This window comes from Monomorium pharaonis, chromosome 6 (assembly GCF_013373865.1).
Source record: "Monomorium pharaonis isolate MP-MQ-018 chromosome 6, ASM1337386v2, whole genome shotgun sequence".
NCBI classification, from domain to species: Eukaryota; Metazoa; Arthropoda; class Insecta; order Hymenoptera; family Formicidae; genus Monomorium; species Monomorium pharaonis.
The window spans coordinates 21,847,231-21,871,806 of record NC_050472.1 but is presented as its reverse complement, the minus strand read 5'-3'; the positions used below and the strand labels follow the sequence as shown (position 1 = coordinate 21,871,806).

Here is a 24,576-nt window from a genome sequence, read left to right as displayed (position 1 = left end):
GCATTGTGTCCTCATTGAAATTTATTATCGACATTGCTCTGAGACGGACAAATATTATCTTGTTACATGTCTGATCGAAATCAATTGACGATCTACTTGTAAGAGAGAGATATTGTTAATGACAAAATAATATAACAACTACGCGAGTAATTCTCAATAGCATATAATCTTGAGTCGGCGACGCAGCGTAAACGTTGCTGGGCGTTGTTTAGTGTAATTAGCTCTTCGGTGAACTTTAATTCCTTAATTTGCCTAATCGCAAATTATGAAGTACATCATGCTGTGACAGCGTCAGTAAGAATAGGAACTGGTACACGCGTTAGTCTAGGTTCACGCGTGCGCGGATGTGCGTGCATGCGTGCGTACGTGTATGTGTGTGCGTTTTTTTATCTTATTGTCAAGTATATTGTAACGTGATACCACAAACTTCAGCTAAAGAAATTGATTGAAGAGATTTCTAAAAACCAATTGAGCAAATTTGTTCTTCGTGCTATCATGACTACTCCTTCTCCGTTATTCTGGCGTGCATTAATTATTTTCATTGTTTTAAGTCTGACATTTGCTTATGATAATGTCAACACAAATAAAGGAGAAAATTCGGATGTTTTCGCACGGTATCGATTACCCAAGAAAATTATTCCTATTTCCTACGACCTGTCGATCTACACACATCCCACTGACGTAAATTACGATGGTCATGTACGAATCATCTTGCAAGTACTTGAGAAAACAGATTTTATCATGCTGCACACGGATGCATTAATAATACAAAGAAATGCATCTCTATATGGATCAGGTCGATTCATTCGGATTTTCGGTTACATTTACGATGAAGAAGCACAAATGCTTAAGATTAATCTCGAGCGTGCACTAGTACCTGCGAAATACACTTTAGAAATATCCTTCAAAGGACGGATCGCAGATGACGTATTCGGTTTTTATGGGAGTTTGTACGAAGTTGATGGAAAACTGAGGTAATATTCTATGAATGAACTGGTATATATGTTATGTATTAGAACTGCATACCAAGTAGTCGAAATAAAATCCAAGTGGAATGAGAAAAGATACGCTGAATGTATAAAGCGGTGCATTAACATCCTCGTAAAATTAAATGTTTAATATATAGGAGATGGACAAAATAATATATAAACACCTAAGAAATACACTACATTTTTGTTAATAAGAAATTAATTTTCCGGCATTATATATTCTTAGAAGATTTCCGCGTGGAAGTAGCTTGGTCGGATTTATATACCTTTTGTATGTTTGTTTAGTAGAGATAAAGTCATTTTTAGTATTTAATGACTTCAATTAGATTCAGACTCTGCGAGTACTTGAACTTTGCCTATATGTCAGAAATTATTTAACCAAACAGAATTTCATTATAGTTTTTGAATGGTGAGTGAATGAATATTGAATAAGAAATAGGGATTTTTATTGAAAATTGTAAAATTGACTAACGAGCTCCTTTTGTATTAAATATTTTTTTTTCAAATGTCTTAATTTTGAAATATTTTATTACTTCCATTTTTTTCATCCTGTATAAGTAAAAGAAATTTGTTCTCTATATTAAACTGACAACTTTTTTATTAATAAAACAAGTAGTATATTTCTTTCTATTTTAAACATACACTATTTTGTCTATCCCTACATATAATTACATAAGTACAATATTTTTCGTATTATTTATAAAATTGAATGATACATATTAATTTTTATAGAAATAGTTATATAAATTTCTTATTTAATACATTTAACTTTCTATTATATGCTTTAATTTTAGGTCATTGAGTAACAAGTTGCAAAGCAATTATTTAGAAATGTTTATTTATAACATTAGAAACAAACTTTGATATTTATTGTATTTTATTTTACATTTTATCAATTATATTTTTTAGACGAATTAGTTTAACCCAATTTTCGCCCACATACGCACGTCGTGCGTTCCCTTGCATGGACGAACCCTATTTAAAAGCAGAATTTCAATTGCACATTGGCCATCATAAAGATCAAAAGGCAACGAGTAACACTCCAGTGCAATCTGTACAGAGAAAGTTAGTACATAATGTTTTATTCTTAATCAAACTAACAAAAAAAAGTACATAAGAAATAAGAATTAAAAAGCAAACGGTTTCATTCGTACAATAATTGCAAAAATTACAGAAATAATACCTATTACGTGACTACATTCCGTCCCACACCGCGAATATCTACGTACTTGGTAGGATGGACGGTGCACAACTTTGTCCCCGAACGGTCAAGAATTTCGGGGGATTTTAAGATGTGGACGAGAGACTCCATGAGATTTCGCGGATCGATGGCTTTGAATCGCGGTCGGGCGGTCTATTCGGCGTTGCAGACGTGGTTATTGGTGAAGAGCCCGCTCATAAAGGTAGATCAATTCGCGATACCGGATTTCAACTTTAACGCGATGGAGAACTGGGGCCTCATCACCTACAGAGAGTCCGTAGTGTTGCACGAGAACGGTACCCCGACAAAAAAAACAGTAGACGGACTGTCGACGATGGCACACGAGTATGCTCACAGTTGGTTCGGCAATCTTGTGACGCCCGAATTTTGGGACGTTGTCTGGTTGAAGGAGGGCTTTGCCACGTATTTCCAATATTTCGGCGTGTCCTTAGCGGAACCGAACTTGAGAATGATGAATGTATTCGTAGTAGATTGCCTGCAGCCAACACTTCTCGCAGATTCCGACAATCATACACGCACACTGAACGGCCGAGAGGTCGGAAACCGTAGCAGCATTATGGCTACATTGGATTTTGTCTCTTACAAAAAAGGTAAGGATTTGAAACCATGCACATAATCCTTTATTTATTTGTAATAATATAAACTTGATGATATATGAGATAATAAAAAGCATAAGATAGAATAAAGGATATTAGAAGATCTATCTAGGTTAATAATCTAATCTAATCTTTCTTTATCCGGAGACTTTTCCCGTCGCTAATCTAATCTTTATTTATAAAACGTTTATATAAAAAAAAACGTTTTACATAAAATAAAAGGCTTCTTTCCTTATATACATTAACTATATTTTGTACAGATGATTTATATTAAAGTAGCAGTATGGCTTATTATGTCGGAGAATTTTAAAACTTATTTTATTAGACACTTATTTCTGCTTATCTTATTAAAAACTTATTATTACAACTTTCGAAACATTATTATAAAAATTTCTCCATTATCTAGAAGAAGAAGAAGATACTTTTTAATGTGTATGTTTCCAAAATTTTATTTTTTTAGTTTCTGTTTAAGAAATACAATCCAAGAACGAAGTAATATTGGCAATCATCCTCTAATTTTTAAATAATTAATAATTATATTTAAACATAGAACATGTGGAAAATGAAAAGATATAGATATTTTGCTATATGTATATATTTCATGAACCTGATTCATATTTAATCACCTTTGATCTTCATTTAAGTGATGCGTCATTTGTTTTTTACATAACTCTGATCAGATCTCTACACGTAAAACAATCTCGCAAAATTGATAAAGCTATCTTCCAATCTACTATATAATTTATAATTTATTCTTATGAATTACTGATTTATATTACTCATATTTAAAGTAAATTATTGAATTATTATTTTTATGTTTAATATTACTTATTGCTTTTATATTTACATGTTAGTAATCTCGTATAATTTTTAATTTTAATAAAAAATTTTTGATGTAGTATTAATTTGGCTTTGAAAAAATTCGCACCATAATATAATAAAAATCAATCATAACATAATACTGTATTGTTTTCAGGTGCATCCGTAATTCGCATGATCAATTATATCATTGGAAACAAAGCGTTTCAATTAGGATTACAAAATTATTTGCGCGGGATGTAGGTATACGCGGAACGCTTTTAAATTTCTATCGAGTTTTTAACGTAAACGCATAATATCATTGCCGTAATGCAATTATCTTCCATCTCAAAATAATAATAATTATTTTATTTTTTGCCACTGTTTTTATCACAAACATTTATTTTTATTGTTAGGTCGTATCAAGCGGCCACTCCGTGTGACTTGTATCAACACTTGCAGACTGCGTTAAGTAGATCAGGACAATTGCGTCAGCGCATACTTATAAAAGATGTCGTAGAATCCTGGGCGAACCAGCCAGGATATCCTTTAGTGACTATAACACGAAGTTACAAAACGAAGGTTGTCTCTGCTTCGCAAGAACCATTTTATCTGAACCGTCAAGTAGCGCAAATAAATTCCGAAAAATTAGGTTGGTGGATACCGTTAACTTTCGTTACCGAAGAATCGAATTCTGTATTGGATCGAACTACTACGGCTGCTTGGTTGAAGCCACATGCCAACAGTACGATAGTCGCTTCTGTCAAGTCGAATTCCTGGGTGATTTTCAACGTTCAACAAGTTGGATATTATAGAGTCAATTATGATAAAAATAACTGGAAAATGCTTATCCGTCATTTAAAGTTAAAGAATTTGAAAAAAGTGCATGTTATAAACAGAGCTGCGCTTCTAGATGACTCTTTTAATTTAGCCAGAGCCGGTTATGTGGATTATTCCATTCCATTTGATCTCGCGACATATCTCATTCGCGAAACCGAATACGAACCGTGGATCGCTGCAAAAAATAACTTTAATTTTCTAAATCGTATTTTAGTCTACTCACCGCGAGTACAACAGCTTTTTCAGGTAAGCGATCACAGGCTCGTACATTTTTTTTCTACAATTTGAAATGGTTATGCAGTAATATAATTACAAAATCTAATATAACGATTTTATTTTAATACTCTCGATTAATGTATCGATACAATTTGCAGAACTACGTAAATCGCGTACTGGAACCGATATACAAATTACTAAGCTTTAAAGAAAATCTCTTAGACAGTACAATAACGAAGCTGCATCGTGAATTGATTTTATCTACTGCATGCTCGGTCAACAATATCCATTGCTTAAAGACATCAAAAACTTTATTTAAATCGTGGATCTCGTCTGAGAAAAGGTACGATCAATTACCAGCGATGTCCCGAAATCAATACAGTTATATGAATTATCGAAATTCCCGAATAAAAATACTATAGCAAAAAAATTCTCGAAAAATTAAATAAAACAATTATTTGTAAATTCTTTTCAAGCAATATTTTTTAAATTTAAGGACTTAAAGCTAGTCAATCAGATTTTGTTTAGACAGTCACCTGTCACTAAATTACCGTAAGCGGAACTCACAGACAGACAACTGTCTAGTAAATGTAGTTTATAATTTGTCAACTTAAAACTCTTGTATTTAAAATAATATTTTTGTTAAAAATAATTATTTACAAATAACTGTTCTACTTATTTTTTTTATTTTCTGACTAAAATAATTTAATTTTCAAATTTTGAGACACAATTAAGGTAAACGTGCCAGTGACCGGACATGTACCTCTATCCGGACACTTTCACACAAAAACTTAATATTAATCTCAAATGTTCTTTTTTTAATAATAATAAAATTTAATTATAATCTTGAATATTTAAAGATTACAATTAAATTGTAATATTATAGTAACAAAAGCATTTGAGATTAATAATAATAAATTTTATGTAAGTGTCCGGATATAAGTACATGTCCGATTCTTGGGACGTTTACCTTATACGTATATTAATAATTTTAATTAAAATTTCAAAAAAATCTAAATTTCTGAGGACATACACAATTCAATACAGTATTTATTTAACCGTTTTATTCTAGATTTTCAGTACTACTTCACTTTATCTTTCTATAAAATATTTGTGTTAAGCACACTTTATCTTTGATAAAGATAACTAATTGATTAGCACAATATAAATTTTATAATAGTACATTTTATGTGTATGCAGCACGGTACCAGCAAATTTCAAGAGTTTTGTATATTGCGTGGGCATTCGCTCAGGTGATGATAATGATTGGTACACAGTTTGGAACAGATTTCTACGCACTGACTTACATACAGAACAGGAGCTTTTGCTAAATGCACTTGGATGTACTAAGACTCCTCGTTTAATCGACAGGTGGATTCTAAGAATTGGAGTACACAGATAAACGTGCTTAAGATCAGATACTGAATTTGTTAATTTTCAGATATCTCAATACATCCGTAACATATGAACATAGACTTCGCAAGCAGTACAGAATGACAATAGTTCATGCCGTTTTAAATGGCAATCCCGAAAATGTTAATTATGCCATCGATTTTATTAACAATAATTTGCATACAATCCTTAAATCGTATGTATCATGCGTTCTTTATTTTATAATTTATTTTTTATATTATACTTATTTTTATATTTTTTTAATTATATATAACAAATTATCTCAAAACTGATTATTTGAAAGTTAAAATTGTATTAATGTTTATTACATTATATTATTGAAACAACAATTATTCAATAATGAACTTTTTATTTGCAATATTAATTTTTATATTTATAAAAGAAATTTTACAATAAATTACTTCTATCTTCATAGGAGAGGAGAAGATTTCTTAATTAAAATGCTTACTGCTATAGGCGATACAGTTGTTTTGGAAACACAATTAAAAAAGGTAAAATTTATACATATTACCTTATTTAATATTTTAATTGCTTTTTTTATATTTTAATGTAAAAAAACTATTTAAAATAATTTACTAATATTTATATTATATTAATAACGTAATTATATAATATTTATAATATTATAGCTTCGCTTATTTGTTGATGACAACATAAAAAACTTAGGATCAGCATTGAATTCAGCAAAAAGGGCTGTAACTGTTTCTACTTCAACTATTACATGGACAAATAAATCTTTACCTGCAATTGAAAAAGCATTGTCATTTAATTAATTATTTAAAAAAGAATGTATATGCATATTAATATATATATATATTAATAATATTTTATAATAATGTATTGTGTAATTAATATGTGAATTCTCATTATATTATATTGTATTTATAATCAATTTGTAATCTACATACGCAAATAAAAAAAATATAGATATTATACTTAAAGATTTGTACAAACCCTATTCAAATATTTCTCCAAGAATAATTTCTTTAAAAAAAGTTGCATTAATAAATATGTTATTAAAAAAAGATTAATTAGTTATTATTTTAATTGCTTGAGCGACATAAAAAATATTTTAGAATATAATTATTATAACTTATTAGGATTATTTTTCGCTTTTTTTATTCTTTTTGTAAAAATTGATAAAATTTTATATTTTTATATAGATATTTATATAATCAAATTTTTTCTAAGTCTTTTAGTCCTATTTTATATTTGACGATCGACTTTGATATTAACTATTACATACATTTGTACGTGAGTTTTAAAATGTTTTATAATAAAATCGTGTTTTAAATAAAAATATTTTTTTGTATACATATTTATAATACAAATCAATTCTTTTGTTTGTATTTATGTTTTATTAACGTTAAGATTTTTTACGTTTTGTTAAAGTTGAACATTTTTTTACGCATCTATATCATGACGCTTGTATGTTTTGCAGACGATATCCTAAATGGATCAATCAGTTTTTATCTCCGTTTGCGTAAATATACCGTAGATAATAAAAAAAAAGATTAATAATATCTTACTTTATGATAATATTTTGCATAAACTGAGCTTTATTAAATAATTAAATACTGAATACTATTAAATAAAAGAATTTCACAATTAATGATTTATCAATGTTGACTAACCATAAATCATTAAAATCTATGTTTCAACTTTGATAATGGGAAAATAGTGACAAAAGATTAAGAAAGTCGGTACATAAGTATATAAATATTTCTAGCAAAAAATTAAAGCTACAAGATAACAATATACTTATTAAGTGTTTAGAATTTTACATGTATATTATTATAATTATTCAAATTGTTTTATGCTAAGTTAATCTCACTTAAGTTAATTTTCTAATATGTACACGAAGACTGAATTAAGTTGACACTTGTTACCCGACATATGTTGTTATATTATTTAAATTATTTAAATTATTATTAAAATAATTTACATTTAAATTATTGACAATTAAATTATTTAGAAAGTAGCCTTTTAATCTACTCGTTTTTAGTCTTTTTAAGCTTCTCAATCCAAATGTGAAAGATACTCGCACAAATCACTTTAATTTTTAAGAAAGAGGAAGAGAGATTGATTAATTAAAAATGGTTCACTCGCTATATTGATGCTTCATGATGACATTCAAAAACATAATAAAGCGATTTTTATTATAATCTTACATTTGACCGCTTCTTCTTAATAAAATTAATCTTATACATTTCCTTATATAAAATTAATACGTAATAATTATTATTTAACATTTAAATATTAACAAGAACAATAAGAATTATGGAATCTATGCGGGCGTATTTTTACATTAACACATGCTTTGCTTAGCAAAAATTAGTAATACAAAAGATATTATAAAAATTTATAGTAGCATTACGAACTCTTCATGAATTGACGCAGCATATTGCTTAAGCAATACCATTCGATACGTGTTGAAAGATATGATAAAAAAGTTAGATCTTGGTGATATCTGACCGGGTCTACCATCGATTGGTCGGATAACATTGTATTTTAGTTATCGCGTTATCAGCGATGTCATTGCTAAAACTGTTCCGGAAATTTCGCGAGTCGCGTTCGAGATGGTCCACTTACTTCTTTTACCTCGAAGAGTATAATACCTTTTGCATCGAAAGAGCTTAACGATAAGATTAGAGGTAGCAGCGACATTTTTTTCTTAACGACACGTCCTACCATTACGGTCTTATAAGGCCCGAAGTTTTGGTCAAGCAGTCTTTCAATAAATCTCGTCTCTGCGGGGACGAGAGATCGACTCTTCATCTTCGATTAATTTTAAGGTACGTCGTTAATCATCACTAATACTAAAGTTTTTTATAAAAATTAATTATTATAAATATAAATAATATTTTTAATATTTTTTTAAATTTATAACGCACAAACATATCCTTATTGAGAACTTGTATATTTTTTGTGCAGTAATGTTCAATTTATAAAAAATATATTTTATAAAATTTATATTTTTTTGTCAAATTTATATTTCTTTTATTATTTTAAAATTCTCAACGCGTGTGACAGAAATAAATGTTATATTTTTTGTTAACGTTGTGATTTTTATCTATATTGAATATTAATTAAAATATTTAATTACTTTTTTAGATTATATGTGTAATAACTTATGCACTTTGGCATTATTTAATTATATCTTAATAATTTATTACGTTTAACAAAAATAGATTGGATAGCTTTTCTTAGAACTTTTCTGCTTATGTAGGCATGATATTAACAATGAGATTTCTGCTGCCGCTAATGCTTGTCCTAGCGGCTTGCTGGGCAAGCAATCCTATTTTCGAGGATGTATCTCCACAAGTCATACCAGAAGTTTTGGATAATTATAGATTACCAGAAGAAAATGTTAAGCCTATCGAATATGACATCCAATTGACACCGATTTTCGAATCATCTGTTAAAGATAAAGAAAGTTTTTCTTTCGAAGGAGAGTCTGTGATTACTCTCAAAATTGAGAAGTCCACAAAGACGATAACGTTCCATGCCAAGGAACTTAAGTTTCAAAAAGATAACATTAAACTAATCTATCCTAAAAAAGATGATGAAAAAGATGATAAAAAAGATGATAAAAAAGATGATAAAAAAGATGATAAAAAAGAAGATGATAAAAAAGAAGATGATAAAAAAGATGATAAAAAAGAAGATGATAAAAAAGAAGTTGTATTGATACCGAAATTTGAGGAAAATCTACAAAAAGACTTTGTGACACTAACTTTCGAGAAGGACCTTGAACCAGCAAATAATACAAAACTACATTTGAAGTATTCGGGAAAGTTGAATAATGGAACACGTGGATTCTTCAAAGATTTTTACCAAGATAAAGATAAAAAGATGTAAGATAATAATTAAATTTTTATTACAAATGTTGAATCTGTTTAAAAGACTAAAATTTTTACATATATTATATAAAAATCTTATATCAATAATAACTTAAAATTGTTTAAAATAATTTTTATATTGTCAATTATAGTTTAAATGATTAAATGGATTGTTTAAAACAATTATTGTTAAGCTATAAATTTAGGTAAATCAGAAGAAAATTACCAATTTAATAATTTTTTTAAAATTTTGCTTTTTTGTAAATTTTGTTTAAATCTTCTGTTATAAGAATCGAATAATTGAATCCTATTTCTAAATAAAAAAACGGATATTGTAGTATTTTTACACAATAGTCAATTAAATTTTTTACTGACAAATTAAAATTAAAATAAATCCTCTTTTTTAAATAAACAATTTTATTTTAACAACTTTAAATATATATGCAAAATAATAATTGTTTGTAATAATACAATCAAATACATATTCTAGATGGCTCGCAGCAACGCATTTTGAACCAGTAAGTGCAAGACAGGCCTTTCCATGCTGGGATGAACCACAGATAAAAGCATATTTTACTATCTCTATTATTGTTCCTGATAATGAAAATAGTAATTATAAAGCGATTTCAAATACGCCTGCAAAAGAAAAAGATGATAAAAAGGATGATAAAAAGGATGATAAAAAGGATGATAAAAAGGATGAAAAGGATAAAAAGTTTACTTTTGAAAAGACACCATTAATGTCTTCTTATCTTGTAGCTTTTGCAGTTTCGGATTTCGCCGATCTGAAGAATGATGAAAAATATAGGGTTTGGGCAAAACCTACAGTAGATGAGAGCGAAAAACAATTCGCATACGATTATGGATTAAAAACATTGGAGGAACTGAAAGCTTTTACTGATATCGATTATTACGAAAACGTAAAATATGACGCAAAAAGTCAAAATATGAAGAAGATGGATCAAATTGCAATTCCACATTTCTCCGGTGCTATGGAGAATTGGGGTCTTGTGACATACAGGTAATATTGATTAAAAATCATTATTTGAAGAACAAAATTTAAATTCCTTGCCAAAATTTAATTTCTTTTTTAATAAAAAGTCCAGTGCGATATTTTTTAATTTACAATTTATTTTATTTTTAATTATTGCTAAAATATAATTTACAAATAATTTATACAAATTTGTACAAATTTTTTATATAAAATGTAAAAATTTTTACCACATATAGCTCTCTGCAAAAATTCGATTATATCTGTGTAAATATGATTGTAATTTATACATCATAAATTAAAATAATTGTCATAAACATGATAATGTTATTCATAGTGCATTAAAAAGTAACTGCTTACGTTTTTTAGAGAATCTGGCCTTCTTAATTCAAAGAACAAAACAACAACGGAAGCTAAGCAAAGTATAGCATCAGTAATAGCGCACGAGTTCGCTCATCAGTGGTTTGGTAATCTGGTTACTTGTGAATGGTGGAACCATATCTGGTTAAATGAAGGATTTGCTACCTTTTTCCAATATTACATTACTGATAAGGTTATTCCAAAATTGGTAAGTGCATAAAATAATAAATATTTTTAATTTCAATTATAATAGCGGAAATTGTTGTGCATACTAAGGAGCTAAAAAATAATTATCAAGTATAAACGTAGTAAAAACTTAACATTCCAAATTTTACAATTTAAAATTACAATTAACATTACAATGTTACTCTATTGAAATTGTCTACAAAAGCCTAACGATGTCTTAATAAGCATATATTATCTAAAATGTACTATTTAATATATATATAATAAATTTGTTTAACTAAATTTTAATTTAAATTACAGTATGGAGAATCTTGGCGTCTTATGGAACAATTTGTTATTAAAAATGTACAAGCAACGTCATTCGTCGTCGATGCAAGCAATAAAGCTCATGCATTGAATCCTAAAACCGATATACAAACTCCTAATCAAATTCGAAGCTTATTCGATGATATTTCCTACAAAAAAGGTAGAAATTAATTCTTTCTTTTCTACAATAAAAATTGACTGTTGTCATTTTAATTTATATTAATTATTTTTTACAGGCGCTTCTATCCTTCATATGATGCATGGATTTTTAGGAGATTCTTTCCAAACAGGACTTAAACAATATCTAACGGATCAGTGAGTCATTAATTATTCACAATTATATTATAATAATAATTATACATATTTATAAAATAAATAAAACATTCCTAAATATTACATTTCATAAATATTGAATAATATAATAATTTTTGGCAATAACTCTATTAATTCACTAATTTATTATATTTGTATACAGCAAAACCCGATTTTTACTTAATTTTTATTCTTTGTATAATTCTTAAATATTATTTTATATTTAATTTATTTAAATTACTTTATAAAAAATTAATGCAGAACTTTATCTAAAAATATTATTAAATAAAATCAAATGTTATTATACAACAACAAAAAAATATAATTTAAGGTTAAAAAATTAATTATTTTCTGAATGTTTACTTATAACAATTATTGAATGTTATTATTGGAGTTTGTACGCAGCTTTAAAAAAATATACTCAATAAGATAACAAGATAATAATCATGTAACTTTTTATTTTAGCGCGAGCCAGTCTGTTACTTCTGACAAGCTCTTTGATTCTATAGAAAAATCATTGAAAGAAAATAAAAAAGAATATTTACCGGAAGGTAAAACATTGAAAGAAGTTATGGGTAACTGGGTAAAGGAACCTGGGTATCCTGTTGTCCAAGTTAAGTGGATCAAGAAAGATGATAAAGATGCAGTTAATGTAACGCAGGAGCGATTTTTCTTGGTAAAACCAACGAAAAAAGATGAAACACAATGGTACGTACCTTTCAACTATGTAACTGAAGAGTCGCCTCTTGGAGTAAAGCCCGAGGATAAAAAATCTAGCTGGCTGATACCCGGAAAAAGTAAAGTACTTGAGAATTTAAAGAAAGACAAATGGATACTCTTTAATAAAGATCAAACAGGTATGCATATATTAATTACCGCTACAAAATATTTAAAGCATTGGTAACATGTGTATTAATCCGTACATGTTAATTGACTTAATTTATATATATATATAATTCCCTTTTTTTGTTATTTATGTAATCGAATTGTGTTTTCTACACAGTAATGTAAGATAAATATTATAATTAATTTAATTTGTTGAACTTGTATCTCTTCAATAATCATACAAACGTAAATTTATTTCGAAGATTTAGAATTAAATATGACACAAGATTATCAAGCAATATTATTTACAGGATACTATCGTGTAAATTACGACGATTCAAATTGGGAGCTTCTAACGAAATACTTGAACGGGCCGTCCTATGCAAACATAAGTACAACCAATCGCGCCCAATTGATCGACGATGCGTTAAATCTCGCACGTACGGGACATTTGAAATACTACGTTGCATTGAACATCACTTCGTATCTGAAAGAACAGGAGCAGGATTATATTCCGTGGTATGCCGCTGTCAGAGCATTTAATTATCTGGATAACGTACTACAAGGTGGAGAAAACTATACGGCTTATCAGGTAAGTTGAATAAAAAGAAATACGCGATGCGTATTTCAAAAACGAGGAAACATTTGCGAGTACCATTCTAATGCACCACTAAATTTCAGATACACGTCTCTAGTCTAATAGAAAATTTTGCAAACAAAGTCAATTACACAGTCTGGGGAAATGGCACGCATGTAGAAAAACTTGCCAAGGTGTTGGCGCTAAATACGGCTTGTAAATACGGCTTAAAAGAATGCAACGAATTTGCTAGTGAAGAGCTCAAGAAGTGGCTGGATAAGAAGGATGATGCAGAAGACAAGAAGTAAGTCTAAAAAATATGCCGCAGTTCTATACGTCTACAATTACGATTACCTACTTTAAATTTTAATAATAAAATGTCCGCTGCATCTATGAATTTATTGTACAATCTATAAAATATATCCTTTAACAATGCACTTTAAAATACAATCTACGTTATATTCTAGAATCGCTTTAAAAATTTATGAACATTCTGCAAATTGCAAAGCAGAACAGGAATACATACAAATACGTAAAAATGACGCAAATTTTTGTTAAAAATTATCATACAATATTAAATATCTAATCTATAATAATTGTAATAATCGCTGATTTCTGATCTTAGTCTCTGGTCAGACGCGAGGAGTGGAATTCTTTGTGGCGGATTGCGAAACGCAGACGAAGACACGTTGAAGAAGACTCTACAAAAGTACAAAGGCACCAAAGACGCGGATGAAAAGAGGGACATTTTGGCCGGGCTTGGTTGCATTAAAACCGAGGATATTGTTGAGAAATTCCTTAATTCAACTTTGGAAAAAGATTCCAGCGTCGATGTTTTCGCCGCGATGAATTCAATACTGGCTGGTAATGTCGAATCCTTTAACATCCTCGAAAAATTCATCAATAACAATATCGAAATGATCCAAAAAGCGTAAGTTATTTTTCGCTGCTTACTTGAATAACGCACAATGTACCATGATCAGATTGATAATATTATACTTCTTCACAGAGATAACGAAGATAACTCGTTGCTCATTGCCCTCTTTAATAATCTTGCCAACAGAGTTGTAACGGCAGATCAATATGCAGAGGTAATACATTATTATTTTCTTTTCTTTCATCTATTATACTTTTGGAAAATAAACAGAATTAAGCTTTCATTAAAAGACATATCTTCTCGGATTCATAATTTATAGCGCAAGTATATGACATAATTATTTAATCCGTTGAAAACTATTAGATAAATAATGCTTTAAGATTTTCACCGTCACACAGTTGAACACTTTTTTTAAAACAGTTATTTGCGCCATATGGACATGATATCCAGTCGCGATAACGTATCTCTGTGTAACTAAATTTTAGTAATTAGAATTTACGAGACATTTCATTTGTATCTCGTCCTTGATCGAACGCGCTTCTATCTTATCGTAAAGTGGATTGATTAAGTGTTTCACAATATTACATCTCCAAAATGTAGTCGAGTGTTCATCAACTACGCACTATACTTTAGAAATCTAATGATCGAATAATATCGATGATTAGTATTAATTATTGAAAAAAATTTTGAATATTACTGTTTTCGCATTTTAGTTGGCGCTACTCGTACATGGGCAGCTACAAGATGTGCAGAAGGTTGAGAAGGTTGAAGGATTAGCCGTCGCGATACATAAACTTGATTGGATCAAAACCTATCGAGAAGACGTTAGAAAATGGGTATTGGAAAATTGTAAAGAATGCTCACAAACAGGTTCTGCAAGTTCTATTGTTTTGACGTCGTTTATTCTGATTGTCTCACTGTTAATCACACGATTCTATTGAAAAGTCCAATTCATCACGTTATGTAATATCTTTAATTGATTAAGTTAAACTTAATCATACTTTCTCAATGAAATTGATATCATGTATAACATCTTTCCTCACCTCTTCCAATAACGGTTTAATTGTTGAAATATTATCGCGTTTAATTTCGTAAGTGAAGAGAAGATGAAATCACGTGAAAGGTCTTGTATTATACATTATCAAATTTCTTATATTAAGTTACCTCAAATACATAATTTGAGTTTATGTTTGTTATAATTTATGAGACAATAAAGATGCTTTTGCTATAAGCTAAAATACTATCATAATATTTAACGGGAGAAAATTATAAATTAGAGATTAAACATAAATCAGAGTATATTATACTATGGAAAATTCTAATACCGTATAGTTATGCTAAAAAATTATAAAGATGTATAATATAAGTTAAAAAATTGTGTACGTGGTATAATTGTAAATATATTGATTACTATATTTATATATAGCTTATTTAATTTATAAATACTTATAACCGAAGAAATAAAGAAAAAATGTTAAGACATTAATTTTTTCGCCAAATGTTGGAATGCGTTTTATCTAGCAATGCTTTTGGAATTATTTCATGCTTGTAATTTATCAAACATTAGACAAGGACAAATGACACTCGCAAACATTACAACAAGCATTAATAAAACACATCTTAGACAATTGAATTTAGATATTTGTAAAAAGAGTATTTTTATGAAATTATATGTTTTTTTATGTTTTAATTGATTATTCAAAGCATATCTTTTATATCCTTGTAATTCCATTATTGTATTTAATGTGAAAGCTTTTTTTACACCAAATATAATAATGAGAATTGTTATATGTTTATAACGTGATCACACACACACACACACACACACACACACACACACACACACACACACACACACACCAGGAGTGGCAGGATTACTATCATTCTGTTAAACTATGGTCTCAGTTAATTACTTTCTACACTAAAAAAATTCTAAGTAAACTTGTTAGATCCATTTAATAATGATATTGTTTGAAATATTTGGTCGTTATAATTACCTTATATTTAGTTGAAACTATTTTACTAAGATTTTGGATACTTTAATCAAGGCTAGATTATTATAAGTGAGCTTGTTTTTCAGTATATGCAATGGATGGTAGCGATGTTTTATTTTATCGAATGTCGCACACTTATGCACGTAAAATATACCAATATCTGTCAACGTAATTCTCAATGATTACCTTACCCGTGTTAGTCACGTCGTCGCTAGTGAATATTAACGTGTGGCCCACACAGTGGATCACGCCATCCTCAAAAAATATGCTCGTTGTAAACGCGTTAATTTATATTCTTTCATGTATTTAAAAATTATAATGCGTGACACAACTCATCGCTTCATAGTATAAGGTATGACATAGGTCAATTATGTAAATTATTCATGCCATTAAACACATTTGAAATGACAATGGATGACCATCGAATATCCAATTGTCACCTAATACGAGGTATTCGTACCGAATATTATAAATAGAAGACTAGAGTTAATTTTCTTCACAAGTAGAGGCACGTACTATTGAATAGTGAGGTATACCTTAACCGCTGCAACGTTTTGTGACTTGATTTGCAAGTATATAGAAGTGAAAGGTAAAATTCGTTGTATACATTAACAACATTAAAAAACTAATTACAACACGAAAATTATCCTGTCAATTCTTTGCTAAGTCTTTTATAATCAAATTCAAGTTTAAATATCGTAATCAATATAATCAATATTTTTGACAAACATATTATTACGCATTATGCATTTGTTATGCATTGTTATGCATTTCTAAATCCAAAATTTCTTATAATATATTTCGTACTATAAGACAGTATGTGTAATTAAAAAATACAAACCTTATTGCATGTATCAAGATCAAATTAGATTAATAAAATTAACATATTGTAAGTATAATATAAATAAAAACTTATTTATTTATCATTTTTATTTACACTTATTTGTGTTAGAAATACGAAGATAACTTTTTATTAAAAAGTAACTTAAAGCAATAGCTATAAGAAATTTATATTAATTTAATTTATATTGAATTAATATATATTTATATTAATTCTTTTTTGTTTTTGAAACCATTTTATTGGAATATGATAATTAACTGTCTTTTTATTTTTTTTTATGTAGTGATGTTTGTGCAGATATTTAAAAGAAAAGTTAGTATGGCGTTTCTGAAAGTATTAGTAAATATCGGCTTAATATTTACCGTCGCAACAGTACTTCCTGTTCACGGAAATTCAGAGAACGACTTGAACGCAACAGTCAATTACCGCTTACCAGATAACGTAGTTCCAGTGCACTACAATATCGAACTGATACCACACATGGAAGAAGATAATTTTACCTTTGACGGTAAATCCCATGTAATCATCGAGATCCGTCGTGCAACACGAAACATAAGTTTGCACGCGCTGGATTTGACGATAAATGAAACAGCGACGTCATTGATTAGCAGCGAAGTTCACGTACCGACAATGCATAATTATGACAATGAAACAGAAATCTTAACTCTTCACTTCGATGATGAGCTACCCTCGGGAATTTACAGTCTAAATATACAATTTGTCGGTATTTTAAACGATGATTTACATGGATTTTTCAGAACATCGTACATCGATGAGAAAAGGGGAAAAATGTGAGTACTTATATATTAAATTTTCAAAGTCTTTTAGTTATTATGCTTTTCTCGTAATATCTATTATTTGTTATAATTATCAATTAATTTTAACTTTGCAATCATCATAATATGTTCAAATTATTAATTCAAATAAAATTATAAAACATTTCTATACAGAAAGAAAGAAATGTGCAGCAAAGCTGCACTTATTTTATTTAACTAAGGGGATTTGATAACGTCTATAAAGAGATATGTTGATTAAAATATTGTATGCACGTAATTATAAATTTACAGCTTAAATATTTTAATCATTATATATTAAAACATCTTTTATTGTAAATATATAGTACATTATTTATAATTGTACTTATATTATACTATATATATTTCTAATTAATTAATTAATTATCAATTAATTAATAATGAAATTAAATAACAATTTAATTTATAATTAGATATATATATATTTTTTTTAACAGATTTTTATCTGAAAAATAATTTTCTAAATATCCATGACTTAAAGATAAATTTTAATTGCACTGTTGAAAAATTATTTTTTTTTTATGTTTTTATACTGTATAAAATTGAATTTATATGTATATATTACAATTATTATAATTACATTTAATTAAATTATATTGTGTAATTATTCTAATTAAATTAAGTTATCAAATTTCTAAAGAATTCCCTTTATTTGTCCATTTGAAATTTCATTTGAAAGCGTTGAATGACACATGTCACAGCCAGATTGCAAGAAATATTATTATTCAACATAATTCTGAAACCGCATTTATACACGTTTTCCAAACATTTTATTCATTGTAACAATAGCCGATAAATTTATTTTGTTATCGAAAGCATATTACATTATGAAATATGATAGGTGGTTGGCTGCAACGCATTTTGAGGCGTGCGAAGCGCGACGAGCATTTCCATGTTGGGACGAACCGGCATTAAAAGCCACTTTCAATATTTCCATAAAACATCATCAAAACTACAAAGCTATGTCAAATATGCCGATATGGTATCAATCAAATGACGAAGATAACATGATGTGGACACACTTTCTCACGACTCCTGTTATGTCCACGTATCTCGTAGCGTTTGTAATCGCCGATTATGTTCGTGTTCCTAATGCAGATGGAACGGTCAATATGTGGTGCAGGTCGACATTGGCTCCGCACTCAAAATTTGCACAAGAAGTTGCTCAAAAGGCTAGGGATATATTAACAGAATATACTAACAGCACCGACAAAGTTCCGAAAATGGATCATGTAGCAGTTCCGCAATTATCATCTGCAGGTGCCATGGAAAATTGGGGACTTATAATTTACACGTAACGTAACATAACTTAACTCTTAAGATATCATCATGGATATTTCACGTCTGATAGAGTTTGATCTATAAAAGTTGTTCTTAAAATATTGGAAATAATTCAATTTTATGATTTTTTTTTAAATAAAATGTTGACTTCTTAGACAATTTAAATATATGATGTTTACAAATTCTTAGATATTATTATAATTACTTTAATAGATAAAATAATAAAATAAATGTAATTAATAAAATTAAAATAAAACATTATTGCCAGTCTAACAAAAACAATGAAACTATAAAACGATTAAGATCGTCCACACATATGTAGGACAAAAATTAATTAAATGCTTAAGATCGTCTTATATGTTAGCAAATATGTTAAATAGAAAAAAAAATAATTAAATGCGAAATACCCATGGCAGTACCAAGAAAATATTTTTTTGTATCTTAAAAATTAAGAGAAACAGAATGACTTAAATTATAAACACACATTGCAAATTAAAACCATAAAACTCTTACGTTTACTTCAAAAAATTTAAACTATTACATGTAAACATTAATTATATCGTACACTTTTACAAAACAAATTATATATAACTATATAAAATAATTTTTAGGGAAACATCTTTTACATACAATGATAAAAAAGATAGTTTGTATCGTAAACGACGAATAGCGATGACAGCAGCTCACGAAATGGCGCATCAATGGTTTGGTAATACAGTTAGCCCGTTATGGTGGTCTCATGTGTGGCTAAACGAGGGATTCGCGTCATTCTTCGCAGAGTATATTCTTAATGAGGTTGATTTAAATATTGTTCCAAAATTATGCGTTTTAAAAAATAGTTATTATGCAGAAGATAGATTAAATATTAAAACTATTGATTCATTACTTGTTTTAAAATAATGAGTGTGTGTGTATTTTAAGACTGTTATTAAGAAAATATTTATTGTAAAGATAATTGTTAGCTAAAACTCGAAAATTATAAATTAAGTAATTGATTTTTGCACAAAAATACTTGTTTCGACGTATGATATTCATTTTATATTAATTAATATTTAGTTACTATTTTGTTGAAATTTTTTAAAATTTCAATGCTTTCAGATTTTTCAAGAAGAACGAATAATGGATTCCTTTGTTATCAATATTCAGCAATTAGCCCTTGAAAGAGATATTGCTAAAAATATGAAACCTATTACATTTGAAGTCAATACCCGCAAAGAAATTAATACACTTTTTACTTATGCCGCTTACGGCAAGGGTAAGACTGAATAAATATCAATAAGTAAATCAAATTTTTGAATGTACATAATACAAAGTAACAAGAAAAAGTAATGATAAAAAGAGAATTTATTAATTTATATATTAATTTGTCAGAAGAACGCGGAGAAACATGCATTTTATTTTAAATTTTAAATATTAACTTTTTCTATTATATTGGTTACATTTACAAACTTGTGATTACTATCGCATTATTTTAAGGTATTAGTGATATTTTTTATGTTAATATTCACAGCACCCGCTATACTGCGCATGCTACAACATACTATTACCGCTGAAGTATTTCGAAAAGGTATCATTAAATATTTACATAAACAGTAAGTATAACATAAATCTATTATTATCTGTATCTCAATAGCATAAAAAAGTATGTTATACTTTTTTATGCTATTGAGATACAGATAATGATAGATGTATAAAAGTTAATATAATAATATTAATGTAATATTTTTTAATTAATTAAAATTTAATTAATTAGTATAACGTTACGTTTAATTTTTTTTACTTTTCTCGTAATAGTATTAAAAGTTTAATTATTTTACTTTTTACAATCTAGAAAGTAAAAAATTAAACTAATAACAAATTTATTTCATGCTAAAATTGCATTATTATATAATAAAATACATACATTATCTTTCATCCCATTTTATCTCTTATTTTACGTCTATTTTGTGTAGTGAATTCAGTTCAGTTACTTCTGATGACTTATGGAACGCTTTGCAAACAGCTCTCGACGAATCAGATATTCCACATAATACCTATAGATTGAAAGAGGTAATGGATACCTGGTTGAAACAAAGGCATTATCCTTTGGTGCGTGTGACACGAAACTACAACACCAATGAAACAATAATAACACAAGAACATTACTATCCAAAAAGAGAAAATCATAGCGTCGATAGTGATAAATGGTGGATTCCTGTAACTTTTACTACAGAATCAAATCCCGATTTCTCTAATACTTTGCCCACTCATTGGCTAAAACCACAAGATGAAAATATAAACATTGAGGGAGTCGATTCGAATGACTGGATCATAGTTAACATACAACAAATGGGTGAATACACTTTACTTATATATTTAACAATTATTTAATTAAAATTAAAAAGTATTACACTCTGAAATTTTTATTAAGTTTATTCAAAATTTTAATGATATATTAGTGAATTTATTTATAATTAACAATTTATAATAGCAATTGTTTGATACTTAAATATATAGAGAAGAAAATAACATTATTGTAATTTATTTATACAATAATTTTGTCAATAATTAGTATTTCTAAATTAAAAATTTAAGGATTATATTTACACATCAAATTATTTTTTAATGGATTTTAGTCTCAATGTTATGATATATTTATTACATTAAATATTATTTATAAAAATATATATAATAAGTCAAAGAGAAACAGAAATAATAATATAACTTACCAAAATAAATTTAAAATTAGTTTTAATTAAAAATAAGACGTATTTTGTTATAAAATTGCATATTTAGTTAAAATAAAAAGAAAATATTACAGAAGATATCTCTAAAAAAATTTAATAATGCAATTTGTAATTTTCTTCTCAGGATACTATCGCGTTAATTATGATGATTCGAATTGGCGCAAACTTGCAAACTATCTCAATTCTGACAATTATACAAAAATACATGTGCTTAATCGAGTTCAAATCATTGATGATGCTTATCACCTTATGAAAGCAGAGCAACTCGATATCGAGATATTTCTAGAACTCGCAAGTTATCTGCCTCAAGATACAGATCCTTTAGCATTACATTTAATGTTTAATTTATTAAGGGAAATGGAGGAACTGTTCAAAATCCCAGAAATGAATAATTTTAAGGTAAACAATGTTATATTTAATTTAAAAAAATACATGTTTAATAGTTAATTAAAAGTAGCAGAATTATCAAATTTATTTTATATAATAATTTCTACTTATAGCAATACATATTACATATTTTGGATGAACATATTAAAAGTGTGGGATATGAAGAAGATCCTGCTGAAAATGATCTTACAAAGCTTAAAAGATATTATACTTTAAAGTGGGCGTGTAGTTTAGGTCACTCTGAGTGCAAGAGGATGGCTAATATTAAATTAAATGAAATTCTCGAAAACCCTGAAAAAGTAGACAGGTGATTTTTGTCATTTAAAGCATATATTCTGGCATAGTAATAATAAATTAAAATAACAAATTATTTTTAATAACAATAACAATATACATAGTTAAGGATTAATTTTTTTTACATATAAGAATGTCTTGGGAGTTAAGAGAATGGACGTACAGTTACGGTATAATAGAAGCCAACGCCTTTACTTGGAATAAATTATTGGATACATATCTCATCAATCAAGACACAGAAATATTAGACTACTTGACTTCATCTGAAAATTTTAATATCCTGATTAGTTTAATAAATATGAATGCTTTAAATAATTCAATATTACAAAACAATTACCATTACATAATTTCAAACATTATTAGCAAACATTTAGACAAAGACGTAGTATTTGACTACATTTTAGCAAATTTAGAAAAAATAAGGTAGTATTATCTTTTAAATAATAATACGTTTTGTATAAATTATAAGACTTTATGTTCTTCATCTACTAATTATAAATTTTTTTAATTCTTTTATAGTGAAGACATTAAACAGATTTCTTCAGAAGAAAAGGGAATGTTAAATTATAATATTATTGCTAACACATATTCCCAGGAACAACTAAACAAGGTAAATTTTATTATCTTAAAAGTGTCATACTTTATTCATTTATAATTTACTCTAATTTATTATCAATAATTATGAAGGTTATAATTTAATATTATATTATTACACATATTATATATATGTATATATATATATATACAATATGTATTTTTTAATAATTAATTTTACATCAATTTATGATTACATTAATTTTACATAAAATATAGAAGTCCTTTAAAATAAAATTATAAATTTGAATTTAAATAATTATAAAATAAGAATTTCATATTGCATTTATTACGCGATTTTTTTAAATTTTTTCTAAGAAAAAAGAACTTCAACACATTCCCAATTTTTTGCTTAATAATTATTTATAAACAAATATTTTATATCAAATTTTTATAAATACATAATTACATTTTAAAACATTAATAATAATTTATTTTATTTAGATAACCGATTTTATAAAAAGTAAATTTAAAAAAGAATCATTAAAACATTTGCAAGAAGCGATAGAAGATCAAAAATCCAGGCTGACAAAATTAACTGGCATAGCTAAAAAAATATTTGTAATAAAAGGAGGCAAAACTGTAAAACAATCATAATCAGCCAAAAGAGTATAAGTATATATAATATATATATATATATATGTATGTATTATATGTATATATTTTTATATGTTTATACACGGAAAAATTCTATAGTACAAATTACTGTGGTAAGCAGTAAATACAAACCAAGAAAGGAAGTATAAAGATTTTTATTGTTTTTTTATCAAATTATATACTATAATAGTTACATTACTTATTGTATAATTTGTTTGAAATTATTCCTTATAATCTGTGCAATTACAGTACATAATAATTTTTAATATAAAAATTTTTTTTATATACTTATCTATTTCTAATTAATTCTAGAATTTGTCAAAAAACTATTTTTATTTACAATAAGTTATAAATAAGTATTATTTTATACTACTAAAAATTTAATGCGTGTGTGTGTGTGTTTTTATACATGTAAATATTTCTTAAAATCTTTTATCTTATTCAATCTTGGTTGAGGTATTATTTTTTACTTAAAATATAAATTCTTTAGTTTTTAAATGTTTATGAACTCAGAAAGAAATGTTAACTTGACAAAACTTTTACATTTAATTAAATTTCTTTTGTTTAAAAATTTATGCATTTAACTGAAATAAATAAAATACTAAAATTACACATATATATATAATAATTTATTAAAATATATAAATACTTGAATTAAATAATTTAATTTAATTGAAAAATTCAGTCAAATTAACAA

General features: G+C 27.3%; 1 protein-coding gene across 1 annotated transcript; it reads left to right on the top strand.

Annotated features, from left to right (window-relative positions):
• The first annotated feature begins 328 nt into the window (after positions 1–328).
• On the top strand, positions 329–24,166 carry LOC105831765. Its single transcript, XM_036289082.1, has 32 exons — positions 329–974; positions 1,899–2,054; positions 2,164–2,801; positions 3,784–3,865; positions 4,022–4,691; positions 4,820–5,004; positions 5,862–6,032; positions 6,103–6,249; positions 6,490–6,565; positions 6,704–6,845; positions 9,304–9,931; positions 10,407–10,937; positions 11,277–11,475; positions 11,754–11,919; positions 11,996–12,074; positions 12,537–12,928; positions 13,208–13,488; positions 13,578–13,777; positions 14,099–14,404; positions 14,483–14,564; positions 15,064–15,289; positions 17,469–17,976; positions 18,842–19,294; positions 19,893–20,076; positions 20,380–20,536; positions 20,792–20,873; positions 21,234–21,613; positions 22,132–22,406; positions 22,508–22,701; positions 22,821–23,111; positions 23,208–23,298; positions 23,727–24,166. The coding sequence occupies exons 1-32, from the start codon at positions 496–498 to the stop codon at positions 23,877–23,879; spliced, it is 8,604 nt and encodes a 2,867-aa protein (XP_036144975.1). The 5' UTR covers positions 329–495; the 3' UTR covers positions 23,880–24,166.
• Positions 24,167–24,576: the final 410 nt, after the last annotated feature.